Source organism: Pimephales promelas, chromosome 12 (assembly GCF_988280905.1).
Source record: "Pimephales promelas chromosome 12, fPimPro1.hap1.1, whole genome shotgun sequence".
Taxonomy (NCBI): domain Eukaryota; kingdom Metazoa; phylum Chordata; class Actinopteri; order Cypriniformes; family Leuciscidae; genus Pimephales; species Pimephales promelas.
The window spans coordinates 16,403,690-16,419,722 of record NC_142780.1 but is presented as its reverse complement, the minus strand read 5'-3'; the positions used below and the strand labels follow the sequence as shown (position 1 = coordinate 16,419,722).

At 39.3% G+C, this 16,033-nt stretch overlaps 1 protein-coding gene across 1 annotated transcript in view; it reads right to left on the bottom strand.

The window, feature by feature from the left end:
- c4b (complement C4B (Chido/Rodgers blood group)) overlaps positions 1 to 2,305 on the bottom strand; it is a 28,018-nt gene extending 25,713 nt beyond the window's left edge. Inside the window, exons 1-3 of the mRNA XM_039674593.2 lie at positions 2,157 to 2,305; positions 1,263 to 1,449; positions 873 to 1,044 (exon numbers count right to left, since the gene is read on the bottom strand). Of these exons, the coding sequence (XP_039530527.2) occupies positions 873 to 1,044; positions 1,263 to 1,449; positions 2,157 to 2,233 (436 nt within the window). The 5' untranslated portion in view covers positions 2,234 to 2,305. The remainder of the gene's footprint in view (positions 1 to 872; positions 1,045 to 1,262; positions 1,450 to 2,156) is intronic.
- Positions 2,306 to 16,033: the final 13,728 nt, after the last annotated feature.

Below are 16,033 nucleotides of genomic sequence, written 5' to 3'. Positions count from 1 at the left end.
GCCTTTGTCGACGGCGGCCGCGGTGCGACACTGGTGGCTTGTGTTGCCAGATTGGGTGTTTTTTTCGCCACATGTTAAGCCCTGTTTACGGCGAGTTTTAGCCGGGTTTTCACCTGGAAGGCTCTATAGAAATCTGGCACCCCATCAGGACAGGCAGTAAAACAATACGTTCAGGACTCATGAATTGGGCTTCAAACGCTGTGCGCGCACGCGCTACGCGGGACGGGTGGTCACTCTACTTAGCGCGCACGGCGTTGACATATACACCCGCTTATATAAACCAAGCCACACCCATTCTGGCGGGGGCTGTGATGCCATGAGGGCGAGGGCGCCTCTCATTGGGTGCGACATCGCGTCGGGTTCATAGGTAGGCTGCTGCAGTTGCCGCAGAGCAGCCTATGAGCTCGCTAGATAGCCCACTCTATGTCTGGCAGCTGCTGCACTGCTTTGACAATGAATACAAAATTAAGGATGATTTTTTTGGCTTCAATATCTCGAGAAGATGAATCTTTCCCATAGCCTAAGCTAACCTACGCAATACTCGTTCCATTTTCTAGAGAGAACCGAGGTTATGCTAGGTAACCGAAACGTTTTCATGAATGCAAAAGTTGGGTGACCCTCCCCTTAAAGTAAAAAAAAATGGATTACCCTCCCCTCAACAAAGAATAAAAAACCCTCCCCATTTTCCTCCGGTGGCCCTTTCCATAAATACAGAACGGTCCCTAGATATACTTGTTTGCACACTCACTACTAAATACACTACTAAAATCGTCTTTGTTACCAATTTAGAACTGGATCTTAGTTGCTATTTTGGTACAGCTTGACTTTTCTGACTTTTGGCTGATTAGTAAGGCAAACAATGTTTTTATTACCTTTCTGTGTGGGGTTGTAAATGGGTTGGTCGGTCTGAATAAAGATGTAGCCACTGTGTTTGGAGACCAGGACGCGAGTCTGCCTTTTCTGACCATCAACTTCACATGCTAGGTTGAGATAAGGAGGCTCTCCATTGATCGATTTCAGGTTTGAAACTTCATTTTCAAATATCTTGAAAAGGAAACAAAAAACAAGAAATGCGCTTCAAACACAGCAACTTTTAAATGACAGTGTTAATGCTTTTATGATTATTTTTTGTTGCACATTTCATTTGATTCCAAAATTTTTAACATAGTTTCATAACTAATTATTTATGCATACATAACCATATCCTGATAAAATAAACTTTTGGTAGTAGTCTGAAATTACATTCAAATCTATTCATTTACCTCAAGCTTCACTGCCTCAAACTGTCCTTTTTTGCTGATTGTTTTGATCTCCTTTGTGGACATGGGAATACGCATCTCTGTTTCTAACTGACAGGACACAGGTTTTCCAAGCAATGCCTCCCCCACCTGAATCCATATGGGTTCTTTCACACCAACATGAAAGACACTCGGAGCAGTGATTAGGAATCTGATGCACACAAACCAAGAGAATTTCCATGACTTAATAAAAAATATTGATAAAAATGGAAATGGCTTTTATAAACAATTTATCTTCAGTAATATGATCATTTTAAAGTCAAACTAAGTAATCAACAAGAACATAAGTAAAGAATAAAAAGTTAGACCCAATTTGATTGTGCACTACACTTTTAGAAAATACAATAACAACTAATTTTGTGAACCAGCATACGGAAGCTGAACATCAAGTGCATCCTCATCTTGACATACAATTGTGCTATTGTCATTTGTTATTATGTTTGTGACCATCAACTTCCACTAAATTGCATTAACTGCTAGAAAATAATTTTATAAAACATGCATTACATACAACAGTAGCCAACACTTCTTAAATACCTGGTGACCAAAAGTGATATATATTGTTCTTCCCTCATATTTAAAATATTTTTAAAAATATAAAATATTTATGTTGATGGTTCAATTGATCTTGTAGAGTCACGCTTTTGGCCTCCACTGTATATTGCTATTGGTCAACATCATCATCATCATCATCATTATTATTATTATAATAGTAGTAGTAAGCCACACAGCTTATGTGTCATCAACTTAAAAAAACAGATAGCGTTTTGTTTCATTATTATTATTAAAGTGTTTCTACCACTGCCACTAATAATAATAATTAAACTACTACAACAAAATAATATTTGTAATACTTACCTCTTATCGTTATCTCCCTGAACAACACAATTCATGCACAGCAGCAGATAGAGAAGAGGACGCATGTGCGCCTCCATGGTGAATGTGAGTCCTGTGTGAGCAGCAGAAAATTACAGATTTTGGTTTAGACATCTGCTATGCAGATGTTGCACAATAGCAGCTGAATGAATGTTATTTGGGGGATTAAGGGGTTATCACAGTTCTGTCATTGCACAACCAGGGTATGTGCTCTCTCATTGGACACACTTAAAGTGCCTTCTCCAAAGTCATGTGATTTAAAAGAATTTCAAAACAAAAATCAATAATTTGATGTGCTTTGGCACAATTCTATGTGGGTAGTTTTGAAAATGAATTATAGAGTCACAATTCTCTAGGTCTGTAGTCTTTCATTAGACATTATTGGAACATTGTCTAAAAATCAAAAATTATTTAAAATAAATTCAATTTAGTTTATTTCCAGAAAAAGGTTTATGATTTTGTTTTTTTTATCTAAATTATGTTCATATTTCAGTATTATTCAAATGTAATGATCAAATAACAAAAACTAGTCCAAAAATTCCAAAGGTCTTTTAACAAAAACTGCAGAGGATGATGTCAATAAAACAGAGAAAAGCATATTCCAAAAGCAAGAGATAATACAATGTTTTAAACACTTAAATAGGCATCATTGATTTAATGTGCCTTGCCTCAATTTTATTTGGATAAGTGGTATAATTTTGAAAATGTGTTATAGTCACTGTTATATAGTTTCATTAGATGTTACTGAAACATTATCTAAACATCAAGTTATTTAAAAGAATTCCAATTCAGTTTATTTCCAGAGAAAGGTTTAGGATTAAATTTTTGATTTATTTGAATTCAAACAAAGAAAAGTTGACAAAATGAGGAGTTAAAAAAACATTACATGCAACTTTTTAGAACTGAAGGTCAGACGTTCTTGCTTCATTTAAAGCACACAATTTTTTTTGGAGTCGATACAGTACTGTTTTGATAACAATAAAATGGCTAAATACAGGCATGCCAATTCATACAACAGTGTAGAAACAAAATTGTATTTCAGTATTATTAACACAAGGGAATGTTACAGAATATATAGGCTACTGTACATTATCCGTCAATTTTGGAAATATTACACTTTTTAAAAAAGAAGTTCATGTTCACCAAGCATATATTTATTTAATCAAAATACCATAAAACATTACAATTTAAAATACTTGTTTTCAATTTTAAGAAATTTAAAAACGCAATTTATTTCTTGAGAAGCAAATAATTTCTGAAGGATCATGTGATGAAACAAGCGGTTTGTGTGAGAAAACGTACTCGGTTACAAACGTAACCTCAGTTCTCTCTAGAAGAGGGAACGAGTACTGCATAATATCTTACGCTTGGAGAAAACCTCTTTTCCTCGAGATATTGAAGCCAAAAAAATATCCTTAATTTTGAATTATTGCAAAACGCGTTTCGACACCATGCAGACATATAGTATGCAAGGCGGCTTAGCATGCCTATTGGCTGTCCTGTGGCAACTGCAGTAGCCTATCGAGAGTGGCCCTTTGGTGATCATCCAATGGGGGCGCTTCGCGCCCATTGCGTCACGCTCCCGCCAAAGCGGGCGTGGACTAGCCCTAATAATATAGCTTGATGGGCTGATATCACAGTTTTTTCATCGCCGAAGCAAACCAGCAGGCACGGCAAGATACGTAGTACTTGTTCCCCCTTCTAGAGAGAACTGAGGTTACGTTAGTAACACTGGGGGAACATTATGCAAAACGTTGTGCATGTAGGGATCCAACACCAAAATCCCAAGGGCCAAGTGCCGGGGGCGCATATAGTGCCTAATCACCATGAACTCACAGAGAGTCCGAGAAGAGAGGCTAGCAGCATCATTCTCAAATTTAGTCACAAGAAAGGCTATTCATATAACAGTGTCACACACAGTCAGGGTGAAGAGAAAAACTTCAGCCAGTACTGAGTGACAGCATGGGCATTATTTTCCCTCCGGAAAAACTCACAATCCGTTGAGCAGTGCTTAAGCAAGTGCAGTACTCTGAGCCAAAACAATGAGGCAGGTGGTACTTGACTTTTAAACTGACAGCAATTTGGCTTGTAAGGCGGGAACTTCTAGGTTATAAAACCTTATAAATGTAGACGGGGAGACTCAGCCTGCCGCCATACAGATATCTTGTAAAGAGATCCCACTAGACCGCGCCCACGATGAGGCCATGCCTCTGGTGGAGTGTGCTCTAACACCTAAAGGGTACTCAAGTCCCTTTGTAGTGTATGCCATTGCTACAGTATGGTATCAACTATCCATCTGGACAGGGTCTGTTTCGAAATGGCTAGGCCCTTAGCGCGACCGCTGAATGAAACGAAAAGCTGCTCAGTCTGTCTGAAAACAGACGAGCGAGATACGTAGGCCTTTAACGCCCTAACTGGGTTGAGGGATTTAGGCACGTATCCATCTCTTGGTTTGAGTATAACTTTTGAGTCATTAGGCCCAAATTCCAGGCACGTTGCACTTATTGAGAGTGCTTGCAGATCCCCTATGCGTTTTATTGATGCAAGAGCCATGATAAACACTGTTTTGAAAGACAAGTGTTTCATATCCGATGTCTGGATCGGCTCGAACGGGGCTCCTTTCAGGGCTACTAACACCATGGAAAGGTCCCACTTGGGGATAGAGGGGGGTCTGGGAAGATTCATCCTCTTAGCTCCTTTTAGGAAATGAATGACCAGATAATTTTTCCCCAGTGATAGGCAAAACACTGGTTTTGTAAACACTGCTATGGCCGCCACATGGACTGAGCGTGGATGGGGACCTGCCCTTATTCAGTAGCTCTTGAAGGAAGGAAGTACTTCCGTTACTCCGCTGCCTGTGGGTGGAAAACCTTGGGTTTTGCACCAGTTAACAAACACTGACCACTTTGAGGCATAGAGACGTCTGGTAGACGTTGCTCTGGCCTGCGTGATGGTGTTCAGCACTCCCTCGGGGAGGTTTGCGGGTACCTGTTGATGGGCCATGCGTGCAGGACCCAGCGTTCCAGGTGAGGATGACAAATTGAGCCCTTGGCCTGAGAGAGGAGGTCTTTCCTTGTCGGAATCGGCCATGGGGCAGTTATTGACAGCTGCATTAGGACTGGGCTGAACCATTCCTGGTTCGTCCAGAGCGGAGCCACAAGAAGAGCATCTGGTTTCCCTGATTCGTTCCAACTCTTGAGGCAGGAGCGAGACTGGGGGAAAGGCATAGAGCGGACAGCTGGGCCAGATGTGGGCCAGTGCATCCTTGCTCTTTGAGAAGAATTTTGGGCAGTGAGCGTTCTCCTGGGACACAGGTGGAATAGGTGCACCTGTGCCCTGCCTAACTTCTCCGACAGCAGGAGAATTGTCTGTGGGTGCAAAGACCACTCCCCAGCTGGGACATTGTTTCTGGACAGTTTGTCTGGCCCCAAATTCCGTGAATCAATTCATTTTTAAATTAATATTTTGTGTTAAATTATTGATTTATTTGGTAGGTAGCCATGTTATAAGTGGCAACATGTATAGCGAGGCTGTTGTTACAGCGAATACAACCCCTTCAGGCTGATGCAAGACCCCTCCACTTCGCGTTAGAGTTTGCAGGGTTGTATTCGCTATAACAACCGTCTCGCTATGCATTATCCCTTACTTTTATTTATTTATTTCTATGAGGGCTGACAAGACATAAAGACTGTCAAGTGTGTTTAAACAGTGCGGTACAGCAACCAAACCAGTAGCATTACCATTTTTGCAGCGCCAAAAGCAGACCTTCCACTGATGTAATGACGCAATCATGTACACTTGCTTGCCTGTTCCATTTACGTGTTCTCTGAATGCTAAAGAGGATCCTCGTCTAGCCTCTGAAGGAAAAGACTTGGAAGGACCCGTCCTGCCAAGGAAGTATCCTTGACATTGAGAAACACGTTATGTGTATACATAAATCTCCTAAATCTCTGACCCATCGTCGTCTTCATCGTCTAATTTTCTTTCGCTCTACATATGTCATCTGGTATTATTGAACTGATTGGCTATGAGCTACGTACACATTTGATAGACATTCGTAGCACCCAATAATATGGCTCTGGGCATTCGTAAACCACGCCTCAAATACGAGAAAATGAACATGTGGTTTCCAGACCACGTCTCATTCTCAATTATACGTGGTCTGGTGTTAGCCAGGCTATCTTGTAACCAAAGCCACATCCAAGTGATCTGAGGGCGCGGGCGCTTTGTGGCTGTGGTTACACAACGCATTCTCACCCCAAGGCGTCACCTTTGACCATGCTTCAATATTTGATGTTTTAGGCGCCCTTTAGCGTCACTTACATGACGCGATCCTACGGCGTCATCTAACTGACGCTAAAGGAAAGCGTCAGTTAGAGGACGCGGTTAGGTTTAGGTGTGGGGTGGGGGTAGGGTACACGCGATCCTAGGGCGTCATCTAACTGACGCTAAAGGGCGCCTAAAGCGTCAGATATTGAAGCATGTCTAAATGCTTCCCAAGGCGTCAGTTAAGTGACGCCTTGGGGGTGAGAATGGGCTGGGTTACAAGAGGTCAAAACAATATAAATACTGTTTGTTTTCTCACACGAACTGCTCGCTTTGTGTCTTAGGCCATCAATGTGTACTTACATTTACGAGTTATTAAATCATGTTTAATTTGGAGTTCTCTGTGCATGCTCTTTGAGGTGGTGACCATAGACCTGCATTATATGACTGACAGACAACAATGGTTTAACCTAAAAATATCAAAATTGAAAATACTGTGGAAACAAAGACACCAATATCTTGGATGCCCTTGTCCTTATTTGACATGCTAACACTCTGAAACAATGTACTAAGATGCTTTGTACTTTGGATGAATGTATGTGTGTCTCATGGAAGAAAACCCTTGATTGTGTGAATAAATAACATAATTTGGGAAATGAAACTAGACAGGTGTCTAAACTTGAAACTAAAAACAGAGTTTGGTTACATAGTAACCAAAGGGCTTGTCAATGAACCACCAATCAAATTAACTAATGTTTGTTGTCATTTTTGCCATACCTCCTTATTCTATAAAACTGTTGAATTTGTGTTTGGGTTATGCAATGTCATTTTTACAGTGTACAAATGAGTGGGTTCTCTAAGGGTTATGCAATATAATTATTATAATTTTTTTTTTTAAACAATAAAAAACACACATCTGTATAAAGAAAAAATGATTGACAAACACGTATTTGGAATGGAATTAAATAACAAGTACTTTGGGTGTCTTGTTCATTATATTTATTTTCATATACAGTATAATCAACATAACTTAAATTACATCCAGTTTATTAGCAACACTGCATGAACGTACAGTAAATCCCGCGATATCCATCTTTGATCTCACAGGTGTTAGATCACTGTGAGCTTGCCTGCGCTTTTTCACTCCTCCCCTCACTGCAGCCGCCTACTCTCGCATACATTTCAGACTAGGCAAGGCGCATCTCAAGCCTATTTTCAACTGACTTGCTAAATGGCTTGTTTGACTTGAACCTGCACTGCACAGACCGATCGGTTTATGGCATCAAAGTACCCTGAGAACGATTCAAAAGCATAAGGAGCCGTCTGCTCTCTAATCGCTCTCGCGGTATTTGATTTCAGATAGCAATCGGTCTGTGCACCGGGTCAAGACGAAGAAGCCTAATATCACGAGGGCCCACCGATAAACCAAGCCCCTAGTGGATTAGAGCAAATCAGGTAAAGCTATTAAAAATGCCCATCGTGGTTTGAAAATGCCCCACTGATTGAGAAACACCCACTAGTTTTCTGCAGAGATACTGAATGATCTTGTGTTCATTAACCATGTGTGTTGTCGATTTTCATCAAAATTTCAATGCTGATCCAACACACTTTATGTCCATGTGTAATGGCTGCTGTAAATTCAGCTGTGCTGAATCACATGAATAAATTACATTTTCAAATATATTAAAATAGAAAACAGTTTAAAATTGTAATAATGTTTCACAAAATTACAGTTTTACTGTATTTTATAATCAAATAAATACATGGTCAATCATGGTCAGAATGTATGTGTGTGTGTGTGTGTGTGTGTGTGTGTGTACTTAAAACTTCCTTTTTTATTTGTGTGTGTGTGGTTTTAAAAATGCAAATGACCCAGCCAAAGCACAACAGGCCCACTGACAAGGCAAATCTCAGTTGCACACATACACACTCACACACACACACAAAGTATATAGAGTATAACTTCTCCACAAGCTGTCCTTACCCCTTTCTAGATAAACTCGCCTCACATAATTAACCTCACTTTCACCTTCTTTTTTTGTGATAAATTTTAAATCTATTTAAAAAATAGAATTTCTGTTTATGATCGGAACACTTATGGGAACGCCCAGTCGCAAGACATGACTACAATAGAAGGAGGGTTCTGTTAAAAATGGCACAATATCCACCTGGATGATAAAAATCAGCATCAAAAGCTAAAATAGGAATTTTAGTTTTTCCTGAAGGATCTTAATCCCAAAAGGATATTTTTGAATTGGTTCCCAATTCTGATAGAAATTCCAAAAAGTCTCTTTCACACATTAGGATGCAAGACCCTTCCTTCATCATATCTTTTTTTCCTCTTTTAGGTCATGTATCTCAGATTGATGGAGGCGGCTAGCCAGAGGCATGATGTCCATCCACAACTCCTGCACAATGATCAGGAAGACGCAAGAATTGCGTTTGGACAATCAGTCTCTGACTGCCAGGTTGTAAATGACAGGAGACACTGGAGAAGGGCCACCGAAATCCAGCTGCTACGCAGACAACAGGATGACAACAAATGTCTTCTGAAACAGACAGTAAATCATACATATAAATCATGGACTTGTATAAAAAAGTACCACCACATTACATCTTCAGAAGCTTCACTGATATAGATAAACTTTCAATCTAAATATATTATATTACATTATTAAAACTCTATGAAGAGCTTTATTGTCCTATTGTAATCCTGATTCTTGTAAATCCTGATTGACTTTCCCATGCCAAACCAATCAAAATAAGCACATCCAGTTAAATGATTATATTGTTGAATTTACTAGAAATCCCATGCCACTGTGATTCTTTTCCAACTTACATTTAGTTGTCCAAAATCGTCATGAACTTCAAATGTTGTTAAATCCATACAGGAGTTTTGTGGTCAGTGACCGTCTTGGTCAGCGTTCTGTTCCGTCTCTGTCGGTATCTGTGTGTGTGTGTCCACATCTTTCTCTCCCTTTCCTTCTATCCATCTCATTACATGCAGCAGTGGGGTTGCCTAAGAGACCAGGCCTGAAAAGAGAACATCTCTTGTACTACAATACACTGAGAAAGTGACAGGATTGGGGGGTCGAGGGGTTGAGAGAGAGGGAGAGAGTGAGGGAGAAGTATAGATGACAGGTGGATGGATGCAAGAGTAAGTACATTGGCTTGTATGACTGAGTTGCAGATATAGTCAATATGATGGAGAGAGTGTCTCAAGCCCTTGAGTCTGAGAAAATATGGCTCAAGGACATGCTGAGAAAACTGTACTCTTTCCAAGACTTTATCTTAAGTTGTCATTTCACAGGTATCTAATGGTTACAATTTGCTTTTAAAGTTTGTCTTTGACATATTACAGATTAACAAAGAAGACCTCTGATTTCAAGAATCAAACATGTCTGAAAATCAAGCAGAAATTAGAAAAAAAAAATATGCACTGTTGTATAAAACAAACAAGCAAAAAAGAATAGGGAAAATGCTGCCTTTATTTAATGGTGCTTGTGATATGATGATATCATGCTAATGCTTTGTACTATGTATTAATTATTCAACAATACATTAAAATTGTACTTCACACATGACTTAAATCGACTAAATATTATATCAAATGCATGCTACATTTAATATGTATTTAATGAATGGAAAATAAATAATTTAAATTAGGTAACACTTTATTTTGATAGTCCACTGTAGACATTCAACTAACTATAAGTAACTTTGCCGCTACATGTCAACTAACTATCATTAGAGTATTAGCAGACTGTCAGCTTAATATCTGCTAACACTTTATTTTGTCCCTCAACAGACATTCAACTGACTGTAAGTAACTTAGCAACTACAAGTCAACTTGTTCTCCTAACCTGAACCCTAACACCTAACCCTAACCTAACAGTCTACTGACAGTCTACTACAGCCTACTAATACTCTAATGACACTTAGTTGACATGTAGTTGAAAAGTTACTTATAGTTAGTAGAATGTCTAAAGTGACTATCGAAATAAAGTGTAACCTTAAATTATTATAAAATACATATAAATAATATTAACATTATATTAATATTAATAATATATACAAATATTAACACATATATACGTAAACTATGTGTACACATATATACGTACACCTATACATTCAAGGTGTGAAGAAAATATGCTATTAATTTTACTTGATGGTTACACCACATGACATATTTAGAGTCAATTTTAGAGTCAATAAATTAACATGAATACAAATAAATTTCTGAGAACTTGCTAAATGATTAGCTTGAGTAGACATGATTTTTCAATGTCATTGACCCAGGCTTCACTTTAACGGATGCTCACTAGTAAGCAGACTTCTAATTTAAATGCATTAAACCGTGCTGCATAATGTGTTTTTATTGATGTAAGGTATAAAAAGTGTATTTTACTTTTCTGAGATTTTATGAATACAATTTGAGCCTGGCATATGACAAACTGAGTAGAAAAACATAGACTTACACTGAAGGCCGACGATGCCCCAGTAACCAACTAGTTCAAGGTTCTTTATTTGTCACATACATACATGTGATGCAATGTAGTGAAATGATTTCCCCCTAGTTCCCACAATGCAAAAATACTAAAAACAATAAGATAAAAACAAATACACCAATAATATATAGAACATGATCATGTCTGTGTTTTTTATGTAATATATGTGTTTATATGTGATTCGACTCATTCAATTGGATAAAAACTCCTTCTCAGTCTTTCTGTGTTGGTTCTCATGATCCTGTAACGCTTCCCTGATGGGAGCAATGACAATAAGCTGTGTTCCGAATGATGAAAGTCTTTGATAATTATTTTGGCCCAGGTCCTGCATCTCTGAGTGTAAATGTTTTTTTTTTTGTTTGATTTTTTTTTATGCCAGGGAGTGAAGTCCTGATGGCTTTTTGTGCTGATCTTAGCACTCTGGACAAGACTTTCTGATGTTGAGAAAGTCTTGTCCAGATTGCTTCCAAACCAGGAACAACACTCCCTTTGAGTAGGCTCTCCACAGCACCAGTAAGTCCTCAGTATTTTTTGGGGAACCTTAAACCTGGCCAAACGTCAACTGATGTGTTGATTTGCCTGTGATGTACATACATTTCCAGGAAAGATCTTCTGTAAGATAAGGCCCAAGAACTCCTCCCCCTTTCAACACTATAGTAACACCTTATCAAATACCTTAACTTTTTTGTTTATTTCTTATATCTTAAGCAACTCTAATGTGTTGACTCTTTGGGTTTAGTGATTCTGCTTCATGTGCTAAGTCAAATAATTTCCTTTATGAAATGTCCCTTTAGCAGGATAATGTATATATTACCACTGACCACTGTGTTGCCATAGCAAACTTCACACAAAAGGGTGTGGCGTGGGAAAGACTCGCTGAGGTCAGGAGTGAGGGTCAGGAGGTCAGGGATCACCAGCAGCTGGACAACACACAAGAGGAGAGGAGGGTGAGAAAGGAGCAGGGGTTGGTGGGACTGCAGCTGCTGACACAAGGGCTTCAACAAGACATTAACATTGAACTGCGCAATAATAAAGGATATTGATGAGGGTTTGTGCGGAATCCATGGACTGGTCTTTAGCTGGCATTCAAATCTGCTTAAAAACCGCTAATGTGTAACGGTCGATGCCTATTAACAAGAGTCATTTCGTGACATCTGTTTTCGAACTCTTATTGGTATTACGTACCATGTACGTGTGATCCAGCGCATGTGGAATGTCCCAGGATTGCTTCCTCAAAAGCAGTGACAAAAATCCACCCAACCATCTAACAAAACTATAATAGAAATGTAATTTATCTTATTTATAGATATATACTTTTTCATACTTGAAAACTTTCATACAAAAAATTTAGATGTGCTGGGATTAAAACATGTAAGTACTTAACAGTGACTAAAAATAAAAACAAACATTTAAGTACTTTTGGTAAAGGCAATTATAATTGATTTCAAACTGAAATGTAATAAGGGAATTAATATGCCATGGGAGGATTGATTGTGCAGTTCTAGGCAGAGATGACTGTGGTCTGAGGTACAAATCCGTGTCCAGGCTGCTTTATTTCAGGGAGGAGTGAAGGTGAGGTCAGCCATGCTAAGGTTAGGTTGAATTGATTGTGGGGTTTGTTCTTGGGGGTCAAGGGGAATCAGCCAAAAGAGCAACTAAGGGAACAATGGCAATATGCAAATGAATTGTGGGATGGTCCATTTAGCTGCTGATTTACATTCCCATATGTCTATCCATGAGAACCTGCACTATTGTCAAAGAGTAAAAGGATTTCTATAATAAATGTCCATACGTTTCCGAAAATACCCACTTTTCAATTAAAAGACACTGAACTTCTGGAGGAATGGACTGTAGATGTGCTGGAAATGCTAAAGATAGAGAGATCTCTGGTGGGAACCATGTAAATGTTTAATTACTACGATATTTCTTGCTAGAAATTACGTCAAAAGTGAAAAGCTGATCAAAAGTATACACACAAGCTGTCCACCAACCGCAACTTTCAGATTGCCCTTTTTATTTTTCAGCCCAAATGTCAAAGAATTGAAAGGACATGGATTGTGGGATATCATATAGCATGGGATTATGCTTCCGTAAAAAAATCGGTATGATGAAGGTAGTACTGTAGAAAGGATGCGACACAGTCTTCGGCAGCAATTTTCACCTTTTGGAATCAGACAATGTCCTTGTGTTCCACTTGTTCTTGGTCAGGTCTTTATGTGGATGTTTTGTTGTTTCTTGTGTTTTGGGGCCTGTTTCAATAAGGAGGTTCAACCAATTCAGAGTTAAAACTTGAACTTGATACCTGTAGGGTAACTCTTGAGTTTTTGTTTTCAGAACAAAATTGGGTTTATTCAATCAACTTTGAGTAGACTGACTATGAGTTAAGCATGTGCACCACAACTGTGAAACCATGATTAACGGAGCTCAGAAATTTTGATTCATCATGGCAACAGCACCAACAACGATTTCCACATTCTTCTCAGTCAATATTTTTAATTCTTAGTCACTGTTTTCATGGTACCTTGGGGACAAAAAGAAAAGAAAAGTTAAATGAAGTATACAAAAATTATTCAATCTGGCAACCCAGATAGCAAACTGACATTGAATCAACGTGGAAATATGACATCGAAACAACGTTGATCTGACATTGTTTTGCTCATCGAATTAACGTTGAACCAACGTCAGATGCGTCATTCTTTCAAAACTAACGGAAAATCAACTTGAAATCAACGCGTTGTTTCAACATTATGAAAGCAAACCAATTTTCGATTTCATTTAGCTTTGAAGATTGCCGCGTCTGACGTTGGTTCAACGTTAATTCGATGAGCAAATCAACGTTGTTTCAATGTCATGAGAGACGTCGTTTCCACGTTGACTCAATGTCAGTTTGCTGTCTGGGAAAGCTTTAACCCACATAGCAATTTTTTTTCTGGCCCAGCTCCAGCCCACACAATCACTTTTCCCTCGGCCCAAGTACAACAAAGAATGATGGCGCTGAACTGGATTATAGACAAGGGTCACACGTGGGCCATAACTGGCCTGAATCTCAGCAAGTTAATCACCCTTAACTGGCCCTGAACTGGGCCAAAACAGGTTTTATTATTGGTACCAATTCTCAGCCATAAGTTAACCATATCGACACCACCCTTTAACCAGAAACCCCAAAACTGAGCCATAACCCAGCCTAATCTTACCCAAACCATGTGAACCCAATCCTCGGCCCAAGTGCAAAGAATGACGGCGCTGAAGTGGCCCAGAACTGGATTAAAGACAAGGGTCACACATCACTGAACATCACTAAACATATTTAGATATATCGAAATCGTCTTCCATTGCGATTTCCCGTACATCTAAATATGTTTAGTGAAAGGTAAAACTTACGAAATCTCAGTGTAAACAATGCGTGATGTATACGCGTGAGAGATCACTTCCAGCGTAACGTTGGATACGGTTCAGTTCGGTTCAGTTGGACATCTGATTCAAATCAGTTCGACATAGCTGTTAAAGCTATGGTATTCGATGTTAAAAATCGGTCGAGAAAGCCTGAGATGGTAGGGAAGTTTTAAAAAACTCATCCCGCCACCTCCACACACACACACCCCTCCCCTCTGTGCTACCTGATCCAAGACCTGTGTCACTTTTGAGTTCACGTCAACGCAAGATTAGCAACACATGAAATGTTCTAAACTCCCCACCACCATTAGTATAATACTACTAGTATTGCCAAGGTTTTCAGTAATTGTTATAGTAGCACACAGCACATCTTGTTCAACTTCCGATCGGCTCGAACAGAAACCCGCTAGGCATACTGAAATATATTCAAGCACTTCAAGAAATATAATTACTTTGACTCGTGATAGGCGATGCTAAACGGCTAACATTCCAATGCCGACCGGCAGCATGAGCAAGTTGTCAAACTGATAAAAATCTATTTATGTAACACGTCACAACATAAAATATAAATAAATGTTTACCTGCTCAACAAAAAGTCAGCCGTGCCCGTGTCAGCATCGGTTTTCGGTCCCAGATCTCCATGAAGCTTCCTCCAACGGTCAAAGTGGACCATATATTTATCCTACGTAGAGTCCGGCGTAACATTTTTTTTTAATCTCTGCTCTTTCCTTTACAGACTTTCTCTTTCGTCCAAACTTTACAGTAGGGGAAAGCAGGGGCCGCTTGCTTCTGTTGTTTATATTTTTATCCATTGCTTTAGCCATTGCTGATCTGACGCTACTTAGCTAGCTACCATAGACAGTCTGTCAGCGGCCTCGCGCAAGGAGGGGGGCGGGTGGGGTTGGGTTGGAGACGCGAGCGCCAGGTGGAGTTTCAAGTGGAGCTGGTGATTGGATGAGAGCAGTTGACCAATGTAAGCTGTCCAGCCGGACAGCTTACATTGGTCAACTTCCCTGCAGCTGTACAGCCAATAGAGTGAATGGATTTTTTCATTCTTTTTTCTATTCTTATTGTTAGGATTGTACTATATAACCATAACCAGCATATAAACAAGGATATAAATAATGAGCAATCTTTGAAATCGTATATCCCAGCTTTAACAAGAGGTAAAAACTACATAAATACTGTTCGTTTTCTCACACAAACCGCTTGTTTCGTGTCTTAGGCCATCATTACATTCACAAATCATTAAATCATTTTTAATTTTGACTTCTCTGTGCATTCTCTTTGAGGTGGACCCCCTAAACCTGCATTATATGACTGACAGACAACACCGGTTTGACCGAAAAATGTCAAAATTGAAAATACTGAGGAAACAAAGACACCTACATCTTGGATGCCCTTGAGGTAAGCTAAAACGTTTCAAAAATTAATTTCAAAGTGAACTATCCATTTAAGGATGAGTTGGGATGGGTCCAGGCGCAGGGCCACCATAGAAGGTCCCCGGTTCCGGCTAATCTAAATAATGCAGCCTAATTATAAATTAAGGAGTGTTATGTGTATGATAGGCCAAAGAGATGAGTTTTTAGTCTAGATTTGAACTGACAGAGTGTGTCTGCTTCCTAAAATCTTAGGAAGATTGTTCCTAAGTTTTGGTCCTAAATAGGAAAAGTCTACTGCTTGAAGTCG